The sequence below is a fragment of the Culex quinquefasciatus genome, chromosome 2 (genome assembly GCF_015732765.1).
Source record: "Culex quinquefasciatus strain JHB chromosome 2, VPISU_Cqui_1.0_pri_paternal, whole genome shotgun sequence".
NCBI lineage: Eukaryota > Metazoa > Arthropoda > Insecta > Diptera > Culicidae > Culex > Culex quinquefasciatus.
The window spans coordinates 182965131-182989733 of NC_051862.1; the positions used below are offsets into that span (position 1 = coordinate 182965131).

At 39.6% G+C, this 24603-nt stretch overlaps 2 protein-coding genes across 2 annotated transcripts; both read right to left on the reverse strand.

Annotated features, from left to right (window-relative positions):
• Positions 1-18115: 18115 nt before the first annotated feature.
• On the reverse strand, positions 18116-19126 carry LOC119766783. The gene is made up of 2 exons (XM_038252549.1): positions 18838-19126; positions 18116-18785 (listed from the first exon to the last, which is right to left on the reverse strand). Exons 1-2 carry the CDS (start codon positions 18944-18946, stop codon positions 18484-18486), a joined length of 411 nt encoding a protein of 136 aa, XP_038108477.1. The 5' UTR covers positions 18947-19126; the 3' UTR covers positions 18116-18483.
• Positions 19127-19936: 810 nt separating this feature from the next.
• Positions 19937-21750, reverse strand: LOC119766782 (leucine-rich repeat extensin-like protein 5). Its single transcript, XM_038252547.1, has 2 exons — positions 21540-21750; positions 19937-21424 (listed from the first exon to the last, which is right to left on the reverse strand). Exons 1-2 carry the CDS (start codon positions 21540-21542, stop codon positions 19988-19990), a joined length of 1440 nt encoding a protein of 479 aa, XP_038108475.1. The 5' UTR covers positions 21543-21750; the 3' UTR covers positions 19937-19987.
• Between the last annotated feature and the right edge of the window lie 2853 nt (positions 21751-24603).

A 24603-nucleotide genomic window follows, 5' to 3' on the forward strand; every position in this document is an offset into this window, starting at 1 on the left:
AAACGACAATTTGATAAATTGCGAGCTACTTACCAAAATATCCCTTAGAGTTGTGCAATTTCTACACAACATCGCACAGTAAACTACCGCCGGCCCCCACCAAATAACCATAAAGGTGCAGTGAACCGTCGGATTCACCACAAACCTATTGTTCGCAAAGATCAGATACGTCGTAACGACTACGTCCGCCAAAGATATAAACAGTTCCAGTATGTACAGCGCTATTCTTTTGGCGTAAACACGATCAGCCAGCCCGATTAAATCCTCCAGCTTTTGACACCGTTCCAAATAATCCCGCACATTACCGCCCCTGATCTCGCCAAACTGCTCCTCCCGTAACATTTGCACGTGCCGTGCGATGCTGTCACTCAGGTGGCAAAAGTAAACCGCAAACACACTCATGCTTATGGTTTTGAACATGTAGGAAAGCCGAACGCCAATCTGCAACGGGTCGCGAGCACCCCACGACATGGTCTGCGAAGATCCCATCAGCAGGTACTGGATCAGAATCAAATCGGTTTGCCGCGTGGCCTTACCGGCTTTTGCGTGGTAGTCCAATCGATACGAACATTCGCGCTCGTACTGGCACAATCCGTTGAGAAACCGCAGCTCGGTGAACCGTTTCCGGTACGACTCGTAGATAATCAGCACATTTCCAACAACCATGGCGACCGCCTTCATGGCCATTACGGAGCTGAAGCTGTTGTTCTTTACAGCTTCTTTGCTCAGAACCAGCTTGGCGTAGATGTTGAAAAACGTGCTGACTAGCAAGCTGACCAGCGATATTACTAGGCTGAGGCGAAACCTGCGACGACTCATAACGACGCGATCTCCGGCGGACCGGAAACAGGTCAGGTACATGTAGTTGAGAATGAGAAGGGGGTGCCGTAAGCTGCCGAAGGTGTCCATTGAGATTTTGTTTTTTTGTCGTTTGTTTTTGATAACCAGAACGGAAAGCAAATTGATTAAGACTGTTTTTGTTTTGTAAAATATGCAAAAAAATGTCCACAGAATTAGAAACTACCATTAATATTTAATTTAAATTAATTAAGGCGATCTAGTATCACATCAAGCAAATGTTGTTTGCATTCGGATAAATGTTTGTTTAAATTAGATTAATTATGCTGATAACATCTTTTCAACAAAAATAAAACAAAATTGACCTTTAGAAAAAAACTGTGCCATTGTTCATAAATATATTGTAGAGATGAGGTCTGACAAACGATTTTCGTTCAATTTTACTGAACTTAATTTTACATTTACAAAATAAAAGGAAATTAATTGCGCTCACGTGACCTTTTGAGCCAAAACAGGTAGGCGAAATATACCCATTTTTATTCTGATAAGCGGTCGTGTTTGAATGATGCTGCACTTTTATAGAAAGTTATTCTTGTCCTTTTGCAGGCATTTAAAAAAATATTTCTCAAATGTATTCTAATCATACGAGAAGGCATTGGGCCACGCCCATTTTTCTATTTTCAGCTTAGTTCTTTTTTCTTCTAGCGCTCTTTTGGGTCTGTTTAGTGCTGAACAGACCCAAAAGAGCGCTGGAAGAAAAAAGAACTAAGCTGAAAATAGAAAAATGGGCGTGGCCCAATGCCTTCTCGTATGATTAGAATACATTTGAGAAATATTTTTTTAAATGCCTGCAAAAGGAAAAAAATAACTTTCTATAAAAGTGCAGCATCATTTATAGAGAAAGTTTCCTGGCATCACTGCACAGTGGTCCGAAACCGAAATCTAGCGTGACAAAATTGATAGTGGCCACACGTTAAGATTTAGAGCTTTGGTGTCTTCGGGACAAATGATCAGGGTCAATAGGGGCATCTTTTGGTATGGTGGGCATTAGGGTGGTCCAAATTTTAGGGTGGTTCAGAATTTTTATTTTGGCGGGATGACGAGATAGCGCTTTGGCGTCTTCAGAAAAATTGTAGAGAACACCATTTTGAGCAACTTTGCTGAAGAACACAAAGCTCTATCTTCAAACGGGAAGTTTCTAGAGCCATTTTTGTAATTTAGGTTGAAGTGTTTATGAAAAAATGAGTTTTTTGAATTTATCAACTCAGGCTTGTGTCGTAGCGAGTTGGTGTCTTCTAGACATTTGTAGAGCTTATCAAAACACACATTTATCTTCCAAGAGAGTAAAAATCGGACCTTTAAAACGAAAGTTATAGCCAAAATACGACGAAAAAGACGCCATTTTGAAATGTAAATAACTCAAAAAGATGGTAGAGTTTGACCTCGCTCTTAGAAGCATCTGAAAGTACACATTTTAGAGTACATTTGCTGAAAATATCTCGGGGGTCTTTTTTGTTTAACTTATTTAATCTCAATTTGAAAATGAGCATTTTTTAATCGTTTTTTGCCCATAACTTTTGATAGAATTGACCAAAATTCATTTTTCAAGAACAAAAATGTTCATTTTGACAAGCTCTACAATTGTCTAGAAGGGCTCAAAAATGTACAAAATGATCTAGTGGTTGTAAAAGAAAAAACAAGTTTTGGCTGAAATATTTCAGGAATCAAAAAAATAATTAAATTTATTCCTGAAATATTTCAGCCAAAACTTGTTTCTTCTTTTACAACCACTAGATCAATTTGTACATTTTTGAACCCTTCTAGACAATTGTAGAGCTTGTCAAAATGAACATTTTTGTTCTTGAAAAATGAATTTTGGTCAATTCTATCAAAAGTTATGGGCAAAAAACGATTAAAAAATGCTCATTTTCAAATTGAGATTAAATAAGTTAAACAAAAAAGACCCCCGAGATATTTTCAGCAAATGTACTCTAAAATGTGTACTTTCAGATGCTTCGAAGAGCGAGGTCAAACTCTACCACCTTTTTGAGTTATTTACATTTCAAAATGGCGTCTTTTTCGTCGTATTTTGGCTATAACTTTCGTTTTAAAGGTCCGATTTTTACTCTCTTGGAAGATAAATGTGTGTTTTGATAAGCTCTACAAATGTCTAGAAGACACCAACTCGCTACGACACAAGCCTGAGTTGATAAATTCAAAAAACTCATTTTTTCATAAACACTTCAACCTAAATTACAAAAATGGCTCTAGAAACTTCCCGTTTGAAGATAGAGCTTTGTGTTCTTCAACAAAGTTGCTCAAAATGGTGTTCTCTATTTTCTGAAGACGCCAAAGCGCTATCTCATCCCGCCAAATAAAATTCTGAACCAAAATTTGGACCACCTAATGCCCACCATACCAAAAGATGCCCCTATTGACCCTGATCATTTGTCCCCAAGACACCAAAGCTCTAAATCTTAACGTGTGGCCGCTATCAATTTTGTCACGCTAGATTTCGGTTTCGGACCACTGTGCACTGGCTCGCTCCAACAGGCCACTATGGGGTATTTCCATATAAGCGAGCGGCCAAAAATATTTTTTTGCTTTTTTGTGACTTTTTTGTGTTGTTTGTACTTAGTATAATGAAAACAAATGAAATTTGATATTTTTCCAAAAAAAAAGTTTAATTTTCGATTTTTTCATATATTTGAGGCCACATGCATTAAAGTGGTGAATTTTAATATTCTTGCTCTGTCTATTTGATGCACGGAATGGCGGTTTATGCTATGTTAAAGTTTCTGATTTACGTTCAATCTCCCTCCCCTTTTTCTTGAGTTAAAATCCACCTCTCTTTGAAGAAACCCCCCCCCCTCCAATTAAAATTTGATTTTTTGCGGTGTTTTAGAATTTTAGACGGTTTATTTTATGGAACATTGTATGGATTCTCGTCCACGTTTTTTGTTGATCCATTTGCAAAATTTACGTTTTCCAAGATAAATTCTTCTAAATCAAAATCACTATGTAACCGATTGTCGTTAGATTACTTAAAATATGAACTTCTTCTATGGGCTTTTGTATACCTCGTTTTGAAGCTACAGAACAACGTGCGTAGTTTTTCCTCTGTGGTTTTCCCCGAGTTGATCATGTGATGGTTCTGCAATGTTGTAATTCTTACAAATATACTCGAAAGCAGTTCTCACGTTTTCAGAATAGTGCTTCGTTATATCGTACAGGGACACTACGGTATTATTATCCATACTTTCAAAAGAGTGTGGGTCTCGTGGCGCAGGGGTAGCGGCTTCGGCTGCCGATCCCGATGATGCTATGAGACGCGGGTTCGATTCCCGCCTTATCCACTGAGCTTCTATCGGATGGTGAAGTAAAACGTCGGTCCCGGTTTCTCCTGTCTCGTCAGAGGCGCTGGAGCAGAAATCCCACGTTAGAGGAAGGCCATGCCCCGGGGGGCGTAGTGCCAATAGTTTCGTTTTCGTTTTCAAAAGAACACAACAACGAACTGATACGAATATTCGACGAATCGTTTCTGTAAAATACTTAGAATAGGAATTTCTAATTTTATTAAACGTACCTAAGTACCAACAAAGTCATGAATATCAAATCAATTTCAAAACATACATAGCAGGTACGTCATTTCTGCCTCCGCAGGTAAATAATGTGATTTTAACCAAGCGTATACGCGAAATCATTAATTTCCTTGCATGAATCAAAATGTTCAAAATGGCATAACTCAAAAAGTGCACATAAGTATATATAATGATGCAGGAAAAAATACATAAACAGCTACACAGTACAACTATGAAAAATAATCATTTTTTTGTCAAAAAACATGTTTTTTCTTACCATTTTCGCCTTTGAAGGTCTGCAATTCAGTGAATTTTGAACCTACAACTTTCAGACTCCGGATTTTTCTTTGTTAGAATGTTTATTTTCGAAAAAAATACCAAAAAAATAATTAGAGTATGTCGGTTTTTCGATTTATGGCCGCCTGAAACCCCATAGTGCAGGCGCTGGTGGTGGTGTTGGTGGCCACCCTTTGTTCTTTATTTGCCATCGCTTCTCGCTCGGTTTTCATCAGCCTTCGATTGGAATGGGTCGTCAAAAGTCAAACGTCAAAAGACTTGGCGCGTTTGTTTTTTGATGGCGCTTGCTAGTTATTGTCGTGTTTCTGGACTATTTTTCATGTGAGTGACTAATTAATGTTGAAAAGAACATGTTGCCGGAAGTTGGAAGGAATTTCATCTTAAGCGCTTTGAAAACGTTAGCGCAAGTGACAAGTTATTGATGGCGACTTTCGATAAGCAGTTAAGCTCTCATCTTGCGTGTGGATGTGTGTGCCAACAAAATGATGGGAAAAGGTCTCGCAAAATAGAAATTATGATCAAAATTGCATAACATTTGATCTTTTTTTGCCAGTAAGTGGCCTACATTTGCGTGCATACTCGAGGTGGTGCTGTTGCAGGTAAGTTTATAGCCTAAATAGTATTTTTAGAGCATTAATCGAGCATCAAACTCTCCATATGTCGAAAATAGGAGTTTGACTAAAAAGGGTATACTTCCCCTAAAGCATAATATGTAACATTAACTACAGGTACCATACCTGTTTACTGGTCGTCGCTCCAAAGCAGAAAGCGCAGATTTCTGGAGTTTTTTTTTTGAAAAGGTCCAATAAACCAAATTTTCAGTTTTTGCTTTTTGGGTGTTTTTTAATAACCCTGGCTCAAGACGGTTTCAAAAACACCCAAAATGCAAAAACTGGAAATTTGGTTTATTGGACCTTTAAAAAAACTCCAGATTTGATCAACGTTGTATGGAACTTTTTTTTGATAAGTTAAATTTTGTTGATGATTTTCATTATTTGTACTTCATTAACATTCAGAAGCATTCTGCTTAAACTAAATTATAAAATCAAAAGTTATTAGTTAAACCAATAGAAATTGTTTGTGAAGAGTGAAATTAAATTTACAAACACTCACTAAATTAGCTTTAGGGAGCGTTCTTTTATAACGTAACGCAAAAATTAGGATTTTTGGACCCAAATACAAATTTAAAAAAAATGTATGGAACGTAACACGGCAATCGCCCCCCCCCCTTCCTCCAACTTCGTTACGTAATAAAAGAACGCTTCCTTAGATGTATCGATTAAGTGAAATATTACTTTTGTTTGTCGATGTCGCACAGAAGACTTCGGTGCTCACTTCTGCGCCCCTTTTGTTGTTTATTAAATTACAAAATGCTTTTTTATTAAATATTAATTGAAATTTTCATCACTTTCGCGTAGTTTGAAGGTTATTAGGTTTTACAGCGTGACGTCACGAGCGCACACGCACACACATTTTTACTGAGACACACGTGCAAAAAATGTAAACAGTGCAGCCAAGCTGTCAAATTTCTAACCTAAAAATTGAGTCGGCGTAAAACCTAATACTTAAGGTGAAGCCGTTGATCATTTTCGAAGAAAATAATCATCACTATAAAATATTCTGTATTAAATTCAATTTAACGAATTTCAGCACCAAAAGGAATCAGCATGTGCCGGTTGTTGTCTTCATAAAGCCACTGAAAGAATTTTTGATCTAAATCAAATGTGCTTCAAAATTTATATAATTTTGTGGCACAGTCATTGACGTCCTAGTTGGCAATCATTGATTAATGAGGATTTCCATAATTTTACAAGGAATGAGATAATCGTAACCAAAAAGAATCAGCATGTGTATGTCACTATTTTAAACAACTTGTTGAAGGAATTTTGTCAAAATATTGAAAGCGACGCAAAAGTTATATCTTTGAACGAAAAATCATGACAATGATGGATGTCTTCACGTTAAGCTCGATCCGGATCAGGACACGACGGAAGCGGACATGAGGTCAGTGGAGTTCCGAGCGCGGGGAAATTCGTCAACAATCGACGAAGACCATGTAAACAGTGCGCACGAGCTGTCAAATGACGTCACGGCGTAAAACCCTATTAGTTTTCACGCCAACTCGTTTTTTACAAGGAAATGATTGAACGAGAGGAATCACAAATCCGCATGAATAATTTCAAGATTGTTCAGGTGTAAACCGAAAACGCGATCAAAAATAAAAGTGAAAGAATAAAGCGTCTAACTGCTTATGTAATTGTCGGTGTACATGACGCCGCACTGTTTAACATTTTCTGGCGTACATTAAATTTTGCAGCCCAAAACCAGTAATTGAATTGGAAAATTAAAATTCTTTTTCAAATTTTCTTTTCATGATTTGTGTGCACCTACGTCGAAGACCAAGATTGTTTACTTTTTGCTCTTTGGTCTGACAGTCTTGGTCTGACAGATTTGGTCTGATAGCTTTATCATGGATTTTGGTCTGGTCTAGGCGAGGGATAGGACACAGCACCTTCCTGGTTTTTTAGGTTAGAAATTTGACAGCTTGGCTGCACTGTTTACATTTTTTGCACGTGTATCTCAGTTAAAATGTGTGTGCGTGTGCGCATGTGACGTCACGCTGTAAAACCTAATAGGTAAAACCTAATTGCTGTACATAATTGCATGTATCTCGAAGTAGTTGAATCGTATCAAAAAGTGGCCAGTGACCAACTTGTAGAAAATTTGACGGGCTTTCTGAAAAAAATCACTTAACCCTTTGGGCCTGATGGGTCATATATGACCCATTAGGGTGTAATATGATTGTATGGAAAAAAATAAAGTTGTCCAAATTTAGCGAGCACAGCAATTTTTTAGTTCCTTTTAGGGTCCTTAACCACTCCCCAAAGTTTGGGAACGATTGGTTTAGTCCTCGCTTTGCGCAAAGCGATTCAATTTTCCATATAAATTTGTATGGGAAAAACCATTTTTTTGGATTTTGATATTTATAAAATCCACGTTTCACGCTGTACTCAAACCGAATTCATATTCGGATGCTCTAGAAGGTGCTCTACAACTTTACCGAAGAGAGTATGGTGCTAACTTGCTCTTAAAAAAAGATACAGCGTGTTCAAAACTCGTCTAAAACGTGTTTTTTGCTCGAAAATCACGTTTTAGACGAGTTTTGAGGACGCTGTATCTTCTTTCAGGGACAAGCTAGCACCATACCCTCTTCGGGAAAGTTGCAGAGCACCTTCCAGAGCATCCGAATATGAATCCGGTTTTAGTACAGCGTGAAACCTGGATTTTTTAAATATTAAAATTCAAAAAAATGATTTTTCCCATACAAATTTATATGGAAAATTGAATCGCTTTGCGCAAAGCGAGGACTAAACCAATCGTTCCCAAACTTTGGGGAGTTGTTTAGGACCCCAAAAGGAACTGAAAAATTGCTGTGCTGGAAAATCGATTTTGATATTACACCCTAATGACCCATGTATGAAAATTTCCAAAACTAGCTTATAATTTTCGTGTGGTCAAAAGAATCATTTTCCCATAATTAAATAAAAATAAATATTTTTTTGAAAATTCAGGCCTGAAAGGATTAAAGAAAAAAAAGCACGCCACTTTTATGAGATTTTATGAATTTTAAGTTTAATAGTAAAATTTTAAGGTGAGCCCACGATTTTGTTCGTTCAAAATTTTGGGGGAAATAGCGTAAGATGTTACAAAAAGACTCACAAAAAATGTATGTAGGATGGATCTACTCTCCTAAAAGAAATACAAAAATTGTTTACTAAATCTGTCCAATCCTTTTAAAGTAACAGTGGTTTTAATAATAAAAATGTTAAGAAAAATAGACTTTTTGGCTCGGTAAATATAAATTTTATCATTTTGGGACATACTAGTGCGCACCCACACACACACGCGCACTTTTGACAGCTCTCTCCGCCGATTCGCTGCTGCTGTCTGTGTCTCTGCCTGGCTGCAGTTCTAATGGCGGAATTTGACCCACAAGAACTCCGCAGTTTTGGGAGTGCGCAGATTTTCTCTAAACTGCCGCCAGCGCCACTGGGCCCTAGTGGCGAATAGCGGAACTAACAGCAACTAATTTTCTACCCCAAAGGGAGCTTTCTTTAAGTACGTAACGCAAATAAATCATCAATTTGTACATTTTCAACTTCTTTGCATTATTTTCTGTCTCCGTTAGGTTGATAAAGAAAAAATGATAAGCCATCAGTTTAAAATAACTTAAGCAAATTAAATTAAAATAAAACCATTAAGATGCCAACTTTGATGAATTTTCAGAATTTTTGGCCACAGTGAATCTCGCTCATAATTAGCATGGGGTTAGTATACATACTAACGAACATGAGAAAAATATTTTTGAGCGGGCGGTTTGAAAAAAAAAAGTACCCGCCGTTGGAGAAATATGACAATTTTCCTATATTTTTACAAAGTTGCCAACTTTGATGAATTTTCAGAATTTTTGGCAACAGTGAATCTTGCTCATAATTAGCATTGGGTTAGTATACATACTAACCAACACTAGTGAGAAAAGCGTATAAACATCATAATTTTTTGGTACGTAATTAATGAACGCTCTCATAATGATCATTGCAGAATTAGTGTTCCTACTCGTCACCAGGTTGCGTCGTAAGATCTTCTTTGTAGGTTCAGTAATCGAATTTCGGAATTACAGATAAATGAATCTGAATCAGGCATCCCTGACAAACATCTAGTAGGCGTCGACGTGTTTTAATTTTTTTTCCCGTTAAAAGTGTTTCTTGTGAGTTTTTGATTGGCCGTAAAGCACCGAGAAAATTCGGCGAAGTCGGTACGTGCGTGTTTTGGTGGTTGTGGCCACCACTGTCGAAATGGCCATTTTAAAGTTATGTATAAAAAAAACCCGTGGATTAATCCCAAATTTGGAAATCTGGTGGTATCTCTCAGTGAAATCGAATTCTGATTGAGTTGAAATGTCATGCGCGCTTGTGTGTGTGCGTAGGCACGGGAAGTGAAAAATCGCGATAGCGGGATGACCCGGGTCTTCTTGTTGTCCCGTGAAGCGTTTCCATCCAGCTCGAGAACTTCCACCGTCGATATTCCAACACGGCAGCGATGCGATCGGCATAGTTGCCTTTCCGTAGGTATCGGTTGATCCATCCGACGCTGGACATGGCAATGGACGAAATGCCCGTGTCCGGGTGGACCTGCATCTTGTACACGCATGTTCCTTGTCCACTCCTCCACTTGCGATGGCCGAAGCGCTGCTCTTCGAAAGCGCCTTCTTGCCGATCTTCCTGGTAGCAGCAGACGCCTTTTCCGCAACGGTCTTCGGTGCCATGATGACTTGGAGAATTTCGGTGCGATGTGTCTTCCTTGCTGGTCCAACGAGAAATGATGAAATTTTGACACGGTTCACTGGTTTTGTGCGCAAAACGCGTCAACGTATGCTCCGCCCCTTTTGTTCGCTTTGCCAATTTGGCGATTTTTTCCTTTTGTGCTGCTGCTTCGCCAAACGCCATCACGATTTGATATAAAACGAAGTGCCGATCCAAAATCAAGTCAAATCAATTTTGGACGCCGACCTGGAAGGAGCTCCTGCTGCTGTTGATGCGGGACCGAGGAGGAAACCAGCCACGAGGAATCCACGATCGGACGACGTTGCAATGGAGATTTTACGGGACGGAACCAAGGAAGGAGGCGCGGGGTGACGGATTTCACAGCTCGGCGAGCTGCCTTCACCCCGCTCCCCCAAACCGGTGACGGATTTCACAGCTCGAGGTAGCTGCTCTCACCCTGCAAATTCTTCCACACGAATTAGTGATCCTTTATCATACCTGTCCTTCCCATCCGGGTTGAGGAAGCGGCCGGATTTCGTGCATCGTGTTGCCATGAAGACTGCGGGACGGAACCGCTCTCTCTTTGCCAAATTTTACATTTCGGCAGTAGTGGCCACCACTTGGAGTGACCGGAGTCCCCGGAGATGTTCCGATAAGGGGACATTTGCGTGTTGGGACAATAAATATGGGTATCAAACTTTAGGGATTTTAATACTGGACATGAAATTTGACATTTTTGCAGTAGTGGCCACCACCTGGAGTGGCCGGAGGCCCCGTGGATGTTCCGATAAGGGGACATTTGCGGAACCATAAGAGTTGAGGCAATATGAGTATCAAACTCTAGGGTTTGTGTGTTGTGTCTTTAACACATGGTTCAGAATGACTCTTTGTAAGGAATTGTAGTCCTGATAACGCCTTTTTATTTTTTGCAAAATATTTCTTAAAAATTGTTCAATGCTGAAAGTTTAACAGAGAATTGATGAAATGATTTTTTTGCAATTCCGTCGTGAAACTACTTACTTTTCCTGTCATTCTTGAACGACGAAATAGCCTACTTTTTTGTACCAAAAATAACAGAATCGAATAGCAACACTTTTCAAAATAAATGCTGAAAAGTTCTACTTTTCAGCACTGAAATGGGTGCTGAAAAGTTGAACTTTTCAGCACTTGTTTCGAAAAGTAACACTTTTCAACATTTTATTGATTTTAACGATTTATTGACAAAATAAATGAAAATTCGACTTAAAATTCCACTCAATGGGTGTTTTTGAAATTGCAAAAATGTTGTATGGAACTCGTTGCAAAACTTGATTTTATCAGCACTCGTCGTATTTATCCAACTCGGTGAACCTCGTTGGATAAATGTACGACTCGTGCTGAAAAAATCCTCTTTTTGCAACTTGTTGCATAAACTACTATATATCAACTGGCCCGAAAATCTTGCCATTTCGATTAGCTGAAGAAGCGTTTGAAACAAGGTTTGAAATCTTTAGACATTATCCAACGTCAAAATACTATAAGATCATCTTCCCAGTCAAATCAATCCGAATTCTGAAACGAAATGTGATTAGAATCGTATACAAATTCTGTTTTCGAACCGGTTGCTGCATTTGAAACGGAATTTGTATACGATTCTAATTAGGTAGATTCCGTTTCAGAATTCGGATTGATTTAACTGGGTTTTTTTAGCAGAAAGGGAGCGTTCTTTTATTACGTAACGCAGTTGGGGGGAAAGGGGGTCGGAGGCCGTGTTGCGCTCCATACAAAATTTTGTTACGAGGGTGGGAGGGGGCAAAATCCGATTTTCTGCGTTACGTAATAAAAAAACGATACTTAATCCACCTTTAGGTGGTTGGTGCCTTCCTCACATTCATAAAGTCAATACATTCAGTAAAAATAGCAACATTCCCTTAACATGTTTAACAAATCAATTTTATTACTGATTTCTTTTGATAGGGTTCGCAGACCTTCAATTTTTCTGGCTCATTGGCAAGGTCTGATAAAAAAAAACCTATCCAACGAAAGTTCACATGGAAGATTCAGACAATATTTTTATCACAATATCTCAGATCCGGCCTCCAGAAAGTATATAAATAACACTCAATTGCCAATAACTTTTGATAGGATTGTCAGATCCTTGATGTTTTAGGCTCATTTGAAAGGTCTTCCAATTATCTAACAAACGATGGGTCGCATGATGGACCCGGACATCATTTTTACAAGGGAATGATGGAACAAGAGGAATCATAAATCCACAAAAATAATTTCAAGATTGTTCAGGTGTAACCCGAAAACGCGATCAAAAATTATAGTCGAAATATAAGGCTTTAAACTGCATATTTAATTGTCGGTGTACAGGAAACCGCACTGTTCAATCATTTTCTGGCGTACATTCATGCCCAAAATCAGTTATTGAATTGGAAAAATAAAATTCTTTTACAAATTTTCTTTTCTTGATTTGTGTGCACCTACGTCGAAGATCAAGATTGTTTACTTTTTGCTCTTTGGTCTGACAGTCTTGGTCTGACAGATTTGGTCTGACAGCTTTATCATGGATTTTGGTCTGGTCTAGGCGAGGGATAGGACACAGCAACTTCCTGCATTTTTACTGAAATATCTGAGATCCGGCCTCCAAAAAGTGTATAAATAACATTTAAGTGCTAATAACTTTTGATAGGGTTATCAGATCCTTGATGTTTTAGGCTCATTTGAAAGGTCTTTTTAATACCTTTCTGAAAATGTATAACATGATAGGGTTTCTTGCAAAAATCACCCTTTTTACAATCTTCCGGACATACGCCAAAATCGCTTTTTAGCATAACTTTTGAAGTACTTAACTAAACTTGCTGATTTTAAATAGAGACCTATGGGACCCCAAGACGGATCGAATGAGACTAATACGGTCAAAATCCGTTCATCCAGTCCGGAGATAATCGAGTGACAATTTTTTTGTCCACCCACCTACACACATCCACACAGACATTTGCTCAGAACATGATTTTGAGTCGATAGGTATACGTGAAGGTGTGTCTACGAGGTCGAATTAAGACGTTCATTTTTCGAGTGATTTTATAGCCTTTCCTCAGTAAGGTGAGGAAGGCAAAACGCTCCCCAAATAAATCTTAAGAAATAACGGTTTCGTGATTGATTTTTAGGCCAAGAACTTTTGTGTCCGAAGTTCTTCGTCATGATGGTTATGCCTGTAGCATTACCACTTTACCTTTTTTGTTGTAAAAATAATTAAGACTCTCAAATGTATTTTCCTTCCTTTTGATATAGATCTCGATGCTTAAAAGCTACGTGGTCGCAGAAATGCATATCTTCGCGGAACTCCGCTCTCTCCGTCAAGGTCCTCGACGACACTGTTCGCAGCCCAAGGAGCACGTCGAACACCAACCTACCAACTGCGCCAGTCGAGCTATTTTGACTTTTGGAATATCTGCTGAACCACATTGCGATCAATCTGGTACTCACCACCGGCAAGGCAAGGTATCAGAATAGGAAAAACCAAAGTGCGTCAAAAATAATTTGAATTAAAAAACATCTAACATCTACATTAAGAGAAAATCTAAAAGTATGACCCTACTACAATAAATTTTTCAAATGTTTTTTGAAAGCAGGTTAAGACGGCTCATTCTGAGGCCACCATAGAAGACTGTCCATTCCGTTTACGGAAACATTCGTATATTTCATTAGATTTGGCTGAAGGAACTTTCCAACCTTAATTTCATCCAGTTAGATCACGTTTATAAAGTTAGTCCACTACAAAAATCTGGAAATTTGTGTAACCGTGCAATAAAAAATCACTGTACTTTATCCTCAAAACATGCTAAACATGCTAATGTATTATTGAACAAGATTAGTGAAATCGCCAGAAGTTTAAAAACATGATTATTAAGGAGAATTTTTTTGTTTGTTTTTAGTATCCGTGAAAGCCTGGCCCATTGCAACTCTAAGTGGAGTTTTGGTTAACACTCCCACTACTACATGATTGTGTGATTTAAAACCAGTTTTAGAGTAAAATCATTCAAAATCAATCATTGTTAAGTTTAATCCAGTTAAGTCAGTACCGTCAATTGTGTAATAACATTCTGCTACATGATAGTGTGAAAACCAGTTTTAGAGTATTTTTTAACAACAATTTTTACCGCCATATTAAATTTAAAAAATCGATTTTTTAAAGAGTAGTTTAGGAGTCATAGCTTGAAAGTCTCTAAAATAAGACAACGAAAATTTTATTCGTGATTCGATTTTCCGAAGTGAAATATTTCAAAGGCCTTCGGATAAACGTGTCTGGACTGTAAATGCCTAAACATGTTTGAAATGCTTATTTTTCCCGTTTTCTGAGGAAACAAGAAAGAAAGAAACAAGACAAAATTGATGATGAGCTTCGATATTTGAGAAAATTTAATTTATTCAATCTAAAACCGTATATTGAAACAAGTATACAAGCAAATTGGTCAAAAAATTGGACCAACATTTCTTGAGGATCTAGATCACATGTTTACAAAATGTTTCAATATAAATTTATAAAGGAATAGAGCTTTGAGAAGAAATTATGAGTCAAGGCGAGCACTATACTTAAATTTTCGAATTTATTATTTATCTTTGGAAACGTTTAGCAAAACTGAAAAAGTGTTCACTGCCATTCCACGCATAATTGTCCCATGTCATTTTTGGATGATTTTGACTTTTTGACATTTTTAAGTTTAGTTTGTCGTATACTTTAAGAAAAACCCATAAAATCTAGTACTTTGTTCGGAAACTTATCAAAAACAACACCAAGTCTGTTTGTCCCATGGTTGTACTTCTACGCAGTATTTTCTTTTATAAAATTATCAGTTTTACGAAGTATTGTGTCTTGTTTACCTATTGTATAGCAAGTAGATTACAAATTAGAGTGATAAATTGCTAACTGGGATGATTATGGACTTTTGGGGTGAATAGGGACCCACGGGACAATTATGCGTAGAAACACAAAAAACGGTCGAAAAATTTCAATCGTTTTTTCTCAGTTGCACTTTTTGAACATGGGACAATTATGCGTAGAACGGCAGTTCATACTGAACAAATTATTTTTTTTAACAATGTGTAATTACAAATTTGATGTAAAATAGAAGAGTTAGTTTTAAGATTGTGAAATGATTATGTAAATAGTAAAATAATGTTTGCTTACTAAATTCGGCGGAAGTGAATTTATTTAAATTTCGTTTCGTTTGTACTGAATATTTAGTTTTAAAGGATATTTTTATCTTGAATTATGCTAAAGTGTTTCAGTTACTTTCGAAAACCTGATTTCAAAAATGCTGCGATTATTCATGTACATGCCCTGTAAATTATTTTTTATTTTCAATTTAGAGAACAAATAAAAATTAGTGTCGGAGGTCTCGGTGACTCTTAAGGCCTCTTGAAAACTGACCCGATAATTTGTCTAAAATACTACTTTTTTTTGCAGATTGACGTAAATTTTCAATGTTTAGTAATTGCCTTGACGCGAAATTTTCTTTTTTTTCTCCTAGAAAAAAAAACTAGTTTATTTATTTGACATTCTATATAGTTTTATATGGAAAATCTATAAAAAAAAACATGCTTACTCTTCCATTTCGAGCTATAGTTTATTTGAACTAATATTTCAAGCGTTACTCAGATTGCTGTCAAATAATAATTAGTGAATGTAAAAGAAGATGATAGATGCTCAATTTTGGTGTTAGTTTGTTTATAATTAATTTGAAAATAAATCAATTCCGTTAAAATTATTGTAATAGAAATTTTTCATTCAACAATTGTGTGTTTCTTGTGACCTTATGACCCGTTTTTCAAATTATGATCAAACATGTAAAATTCTGTACATAACATTCTGTTTATTTTGAAGTTCTTAAATAAGCTATTTAAAAATTTAGATAGTTTTAAAAAAATTCAATGATTAGAATGTTACCGAGAGCTATTACCAAGGTAAAGAAACAACAACGGAACCTTCAAATCAAATTTAGAGATTTGGTGGTACAGAGAAAACTCTTTTTTATTTTTTATTCCGTTAATTTCTCTGGAACGACGAAACATTTCTGCAATTTTGATCTCAGTTGAAATGTTCTCCAAACTCTGAATTGCAAATGTAACATCCTGGAGCAGAACTGTTAAACTCTAATAAAAACACAATTGAATTGAACATTTCTGCTATCTTTTTAAAGCAGTTTGTAGGTTTTGTTCAGATCCAGAAAACGCTTTTGACGTAGACTTACGTCTTTGTCGAAGGTACTGGGGTGTCATTCCAAAAAACCCGGGCCGAAGGCCCTGGAATATTGCGTCATCCGTCAATCGCTTATATCTTCCTTCCCTCAAATCGAATCGGCACGATTTTGGTTCCATTCGATTCGAAAATTATTCAGCAATTTGCTATAAAACTTTCATTGTTGGCAAAATAGTTTTACTATTGGAACAATTGAATGTTTTAAAATGTTTTCAAAAAGCAGAGATTTTGCAAGCAAAATGAGCGCTTCCCACTCACGGACGGGAATGTCAAGTACCTATTTTGAGGGAAAATCATCCGAGCAACGCGACCGAGTGTCGGTCGCGAAAAAGGAGGAAGTAGCAGACCGGAATCATATATAAGAACGCGCGCTCAGCCCATTCTATCATTCACGTCTCAGACGTCGGACCGGCAGCAGCTGCAGCAGCAGCAGCAGGAAAGCTCAGCCCAGAGCAGCAGCAGCAGGAGAGAGACCAGAGCAGCAGCAGCAGGAGAGAGAGGACCAGAACTGCAAAAGAAATGCGCATCGCTTTCTCGTCGTCACCGTCAGCCAGTTGCCTCTCGATGGCCGGACCGTTTGGATCGTCCAACCCGGGACGAGGCAGCAACAAGATGGGGCGCGCGCTTGCTCCTTCTCGCCGAAAAGTTGCCTCTCGTGGGTCAAGCCGTGGTTGTGAAACTTCCATATTCTAGTTGTTAAACTTTCCAACTCTTCGGAGTTCCTCTCTTCCCATCCCTCGTCCCACCCGGGCGAGGCAGCGCAATGAATAATTACAGTTTAAATTTCAGGAACAAATTTTGGTTGTCGGGGGCGACGGTCTGCACAGCTTTCTGAGGCTGCTCTCGCCCCCAACTCCTAAAAACCGGGCCGAAGGCGTCATCCGTCAAACGCTTATATCTTCCTTCCTCTAATTGAATTGACACGATTTACTTCTGGGGTGACGGATTACCACGAGGTGGTCACTCCAAATATATTGCATTTATTTCATAAGTTGATCCGTATGTGCATCCATATTCACGTGTATACACGATTCCTCTATGAATTTTATTTCAGTGTTTTTACAGCTGTCATCGCAAACGCGCGCACTGCTGATTGTTTACAAACAAAAAAAAATCCCTTAAATTTTGCTGTTCTCCGGCCACATTTTTTGGATTGCGGCATGCTATGTTGAATTCCGAGGAGTAATCGGGACGGGATATCAAGATCAGTAGAAACCGATCGAGCTGCTGGACGTGGACCCGCAAGAGACGGAAGATGACCGTGCGGTGGTGGAGTTGGACTACCAGCGGAAGGGCAAGCGCCCCGTCATCAAGACTACGACACGACACTGACAGACGTATCTTTTGCTTGTGATTGGCCTTGTTCCGGAGAAGCTCAAGCCGGACGTTGAGAGTGAACAAGGACTCGTACGTCGTACTTCATCCTGGACACTTCCGGCCGAGTACGACGCGCACGTCAAGGCGATGGAGGTGGACGAGCGGCCACCGATCACTATTCATTGGCGGGTTGGACAAGCAAATACAGGAACTAATTGAGGCCGTCGTGCTGCCGATGACGCACAAGGACATGTTCAAGAACCTGGGAATTCATCCGCCGAAGGAGTGCTGCACGCTTTCGGCTGGTACCTGTGTGGCGCAAACAAAGTCGGCCTTCCTGAAGCTGGCCGGCCCGCAGCTGGTGCAGATGTTCATCGGAGACAGGGCCAAGCTCGTCCGGGACGCGTTTGCCCTAGCCAAGGAAATGTCGCCGGCGATTACTTCCTGCACGCGATTACGCTGCAGACGAATCTGACTGTTTCATATGCATGTTTTAAATTTATTTGACCTAATTTGGTCACCTGGAGTTTAATGAGAGACGAACATTGAAGTTTCTTGGATTTTCTTTTTATTTGTGGTTTCAGCTGTATTTTTTGTATTGTTAAATATGATGAAAAAAAAAAAACAATAATCATGGCGTACGGTTGTTATATGCCGAATTTGTCATTTTTCTGACCATGTGCAGAAGCACCTTAAAGATGCGCGCGGGATCCTTCTGCTGGAGGATTTTGTAAATATCCACATTATTGGCCTTCACCTTCGCTTGAACTCCATCCTCCGCTCCGTTCAAACATTTAGACTTGTAACCTTCGTAACCTCGTGGTCACTTCCAATCCACGGCAGCAACCGTGCCGTGACCTTCCGCTTTTCCCCACGCTTCTCCCCGTTATCCGCCGTCGAACTGTCCGACTCAAAACCCTCACCCCCTTCCCCATTCTCGCTGCCAATGCTGTACGAATCCGACGAATCCGTCACGTCCTCCAGCTTCACCGGCACCGGCATCATCCGCCACGCTCCCGCCGCCGCCCGGAAACAACTCGACCAACGCCGCCCCGCCATCCGCCTTCAAGCAGAACCGGCACACTTCCTCGTCTTCCTTGTCCTCCTGCTCGTTCTCGACGTAACTGTTGCAGTGCAGGTCTCGCGTCCGGAAGGCGTCGACGCGCAGCGTTCGGCACAGCCGGCGCAAATCCGCACCGTCGTATCGACCTCCGGTGAAATCTGCGAAGGCGGAACGATTAGAAATGAAGCAAAAGTTCGGAGGATTACTCACCCCAAGTCCGAGGCAGTAGATGGTCAAAAAACCTCAAGCTCGAAAAATATTGGAGCGGTGACAGTTTGTAAACGAAGGAAACAAACAAGTGACAGTTCTTAACTGTCATTATCCACACTGAACAAAATGTTGTGCCGAATATCGTGCAGGTGAATAATATTTACCTATATTTACGATATTTATGGAATATTTACGGAAGTAAATCCAATGCGCTACGGATCAACCTTGTGCCCAACCCCGTGCGGATTACACAGCTTTCTGAGGCTGCCCTCCCCCTCATTCTGCTACCAAACATTCACTCGGTTCGCGAAAAATCGTTTTTCGTTCTTCTCTTTCCTTCCTCCATTCGATGTTGTCTAGTCAAAGATTTATCAACACATTCAAAGTATGTTTACATGGTAGCTGCGGTTTTGTTCGCATTAGATTTGCCATCTCTTTCTAGTGTTTCAACAACCGGTACGTACACGGTCCGTCTAAATTTACCGATCGCATTCACGATCTTATTCCGTTAATGTATTTCAAGTGTCTAGCTAATTCATCAAAATTAAGAAATGGTTCACATATCAAAACTTTACGTAGTCTACGCCATTCCGGTTATGTCTGTGACATAACTACTTAGACTTTTTGAAGCATGTAGAAATATTGTATGGTTTAAGATAAATCGACAAAATAGACGAAAAGCGTAACGCCACCGCGTAAAAAGAGGAATCATTGTACTTAGAAGTATTAAAAAATCCACTTGGGGGCAGAATGGACCACCCTTTTCTTGACTTACAAAAACAAAATTATTAATTATTAAAATTATTATTAACGGTTAATGCAACATAAGTTGAGTTTTCAGTTGTTTTAATGCTTATTTGAAAAGAAAAGTGTCTTATTTCAACACTATTTTAAAAATGTTTGTTTTCCTAAGCTACTATTTTTATAAAAGTGATCAAACTTCATAGAAATTATCTTGGAAAGGTTAAGTAATTTCTCATCACCCTTCAATGTTGTATTAGTATAATTAATATTAGTAAGTAATATTTAGTATAAGTAGGTATTTCTCTGAAAGCTTTATGTTTGTAATAAAATAAATAAATAATATTGAGTTTACAGGAATTTATTTTTATTCAGTTTGATGTTGCCAAAGCTGGTATTGTCGGGGAATTCATTGTTTCTTTGGGTTTTTCGGTGTCTTGGGTGTCTTAGGGGTGGATTTTTCTTTGGAATTGTCCACAGGCGGTGTTAGTTGTGTTTGTGTTCCAGAAGTTGAAGGTTGTTGTTGATCAGGTTGTGGCAAATGCTGTTGGTGATTCTGCTGTTGCTGAGATTGGGGTTGCGTCTGCTGCGGTTCTTGGGGCTGTACCTGCTTTGGCTGTTGATCGTGTTGCTGTTGCTGAGATTGGGGTTGCGTCTGCTGCGGCTCTTGGGGATGTACCTGCTTTGGCTGTTGATCGGTTTGCTGTTGCTGAGATTGGGGTTGTGTCTGCTGCGGTTCTTGGGGTTGTACCTGTTTTGGCTGTTGATTTTGCTGTTGTTGCGGACGTGGCGGAGGTTGTTGCTGGCGTGGTTGTTGCTGGTGTTGTTGCTGAAATTGTTGACGCGGCTGTTGACGGTCATAGCGCTGCCGACTAATTGATCGTCCTCTCAGAAGCGGCTGTCCTGCCAGGACCTGGGCATATGTTCGACCATACCCCGGTGGTGGCATCGACCATTGGGAGTGGCCATTCGGGAACGGAGCCGGGCGCTGAACAGCGGTGACATGGGGCCGTATTGTCGGATGTTGAAGTGCATGTATGGGAACCGGTTGATCTTGGGGCGGCGGTCCTTGGGACGGTGCTCGAGGTGCTTGTGCCGGCATGGTTCGTTGCTGAACCGGTGCTGGTTGCTGTTGTTGAAGATATTCTTGCGCTTGGACGGGAACCGGATGTTCCTGGGGCAGCGGTCGTTGGGCTGGCATTTGTGCCGGCATGGCTCGGTACTGCACCGGTGGCTGATATTGTTCTTGCGGCGGCGGCGGTTCTTGGGCTGATACTCGTGGGGCTGGCATGGACCGGTATTGCACCGGTGCTGCCTGCTGTTGTACCAGTGGCTGAAGTTGTTGCTGCGGCGGCGGTCCTTGGGCTGGCATTTGTGCCGGCATGGCTCGGTACTGCACCGGTGGCTGATATTGTTCTTGCGGCGGCGGCGGTTCTTGGGCTGATACTCGTGGGGCTGGCATGGACCGGTATTGCACCGGTGCTGCCTGCTGTTGCGGCGGTGGCATTTGGGCCATACGTGCAGCTGCGAACGGCTCTGGGGGCTGGTACGGTGCGACGGGCCCAGGCAGCGGAACCTGTTGATAGGGCCACATTGCTTGTGGCGGTTGTGGCCACATTGCTTGTGGCGGTTGTGGCCACAATCCTTGAAGTGGTTGTGGCCACAGTGCTTGTGGTGTCCACTGCGGCAACACGTGTGCCACTTGGCCCATGGTAGGCGCCCACGGGCCCATGACGGGTGGGAACGGGAATGATGAGTCCATCATCCATGGTGATGCCAACCAACCGCCATCAACCATGTAGATGTCTTCTCTTATGTACCGTACTTTGTACGGGCTGAAGCGGTTCTGGAAATAATAGAAAACAAAAGTTTTAGTTATTTTTTTTTTTTCAAAATTTGCGTTTAATTTTTGTTTAGGCAATTTTATTTCGCAAATGAGAAAAAAAACAACGCGAGCTTACCATGACTGACAAAAAAGTTCCAATCCAAAATATAGATTCCGTTCCGCTGCGCTGCTCACTTGCCTTAAGATGGCCGAGGACTGGCTGACGAAAAAAAGCTGGTTCGATCCACTCCAAGGGTCTGGTGGGCTGCTCACTTGCCTTAAAATGGCAGAGGACTGGCTGACGAAAAAAAGCTGGTTCGATCCGATCCTTCTGCTGCGCTGCTTCACTGGCCTTAAGATGGCAAAGGACTGATTGCTGCCTTGACTTTGACGCATATATTTATAGCGGCGAAAAGATCATGGAGGGGGAAGGAATCTAAACTCCTCCCCTCTTGACACACGCACACACACACACTCACAAAAGATGATATAAAAGAAAATGGAAACGGAAAACAGGCTTCACTTCACATCATCACTCGACTGGAGAAACATCGCATCGGAAGCTCCTCGCAAGCAAGAAGGCGTCGGCCACCGGAGAAGTGAAGAAGCTGAAAAGCGTAGCGATGCGCGAGATTTGCCAAAAATCCACCCAGTTACTGCTGCACAAGATGCCTTCGAGCGGTTCGTGCGCCAAGACATCAATACGGATTTACGGTTGACGCTGCAGCATTTGGCAACGAAGGCAAAAGGCGGCGACCACCGGAGGTTTGAAAAAGCTCATCGATTCCAGCCGGGAACCACAGCGATGCCGCCAGAAGTCCACCTTCCTTGGGGATCTGCGAAAAAAACAATCCTCCCGGAATCGGCTGTTGCTGCCGGAATCGGTGCCGTTGCTGTCAGAAATGCTCCGACGGTGCAAGGCAGCTGATGCCGCCACCAAGATCAAGAAGCGGTCGGCGCCAAGAAACCATCGATGCCAATGTGCAGAAGGGTGATAAATAGGGTTAGTGAAACTTCACGATTACGCGGACCGCGAAATCGTGGAATTTATCATTTTTTCAAATCATTTTTTCATAAATAAATAATACAAATTTGATCCATAAAGACTTAAAATAAATTGGTTTTCAATTGATATGAACCTTTTGAGATTTTTTTTCAGTCTTTTAGAAACTAACTAAATTTAGTAATATTTTCTGAGTCCTGATTAATTTTAACAATATTTGATTATTTCTTTTTCCCATTGATTTTTAATTTAGTTTGCGATAAGTGAGATGAAAACTTTAAAAAATATTTTGAATAGGCTAACTGTAGCAGAAAATTCATATTATTTTACACATTTTGCCTGAACAAGATTGTTTAATCTTGCTTTGATATGAAAGTTAATAAAATGTGGAATGATAAGACAGAAGCAAATCAGCGAAAACTTGTAAGCTTTACTAGTCGAATATAAAAAAAGCAGTTCAGTAAATGAGAAAAAATATATAGAGCTCATCCATAAACCAGGTGGAAACTTTTTTGAAAATCAGGAGAATTTTTTGGTGTCACGTTCAAATTTAGTACAGTTTTTCAAGTTTATTGAAGAATAATATATAATGAAGAATAAAAGTAGTTTCTTTGATTTAAACATACGATTTTCAGAGTTATTTTAACATTTTTTACGTTCCGCGAAATTTGCGTGAAATTTGGTGTTTTTAAATTGAGGTCCCCGCGAAATTTGCAATTTTCGAGCGTGAAAAATCACCTGGTCTGGTCTGACCTGGTCTGGGCGCCAACAAGAACCACGTCAAAGTCGCAGCCAAGAAGCTGTATGGCGTCAAATTACATATTTGTCCTTATTCTAGGTTCTGGTTTGTACACCTCCTTGCCCTGATACAAACTCTAACTAAGACGATATTGCAGACAAATAAAATTACAATTAATAGTGCACCGCATCGTTAGTATAGACAAATCCAGCGAAAGCTCAACGCTGCTTTTTGATGGTGAGAGATTTGACAGCTCCCATACTAAATGTCTCGATTTTCATACTTTTTGTTAATTTTCTTCTAAAATAAAACACTTAACATATGAAAACTATATATTTTTGGTGCCCAAAATTCCTGCTGAATCGAATGGTGTACTTATCTCAACTGCAAATTTTTTGAACAGTTTTTATTTTAATAATATTCTAGACACATTTTGTGCACCTAATCAATCAATACTTTTATCATAAATAATCATTTTATTGCTTAAAAATTGAGTTTTCCTGAGCTCCCATTTTCAAATACATGGAAGCTGTCATTTCTAACACCATTGGCCACCTAGCGGCCATTTCAAACTGGATACGTCTATTGGTATTGAGCTCTTTTCTGTGTGGTTTACCTACTTGGTTGTGGGAAACACTCATGAGATAAGTGGGTAAGGGAGGGAGAAAGCGAAGGAAGCAACGATCGTGACAAATAAGGCCTACTAAACCTTCTACAAAGTCAAGTAAAATTTCATGTGGGCCTGCAACGATATCGTCATCGGTCGTATGATGTCGGGCTCGAGTTTTGAGGACGATTAGGGTATTTAAGAACGTGAATTAACCTTTTATTATACATACATTTTACAAGCTAAACAGGTACATACGTAATAGAAAAATGCACTTAACATCTAAACTTCCATGACGAATCGGAATCATCACATGTCTCTAGGCGGTCCATCGATGCGGTTCTCGACCGCCTTTTGCTGGAAACCTATCAACTTTCATTAAAGCAAAAACTGTTTTATTTTTAGTTTGAATTCAAAAACTAATTGTTATTTACTGTGTTTTGTTTTCTCCTGAAATCTTTCCTAGTGTTGAGTCGTGTTTATATATTGCTATTTCTTTTGTCGCGGTGTTTTGTTACAATTTTTGGTCCTAAGCATTTTATAAAAGTTTTTCAAAAGTACAATAGTAATATTTGTGTTAATTCTTTGATCATTCCAAAAATTGAGTAAGGGCTCGAACCTCATTTGTTTGAAGAAAAGGGTGAAGATTGAAAACAATGGACAGTGAAAGAAATCTGGAGTTTTTTTAAAAGGTCCAATAAACCAAATTTCCAGTTTTGGGTGTTTTAGAACCGCCTTGAGTCAGGGTATTGAAAAACACCCAAAAAGCAAAAACTGAAAATTTGGTTTATTGGTCCTTTTCAAAAAAAACTCCAGAAATATACTATTTGAAGAATCAAGTAATTTGTAAG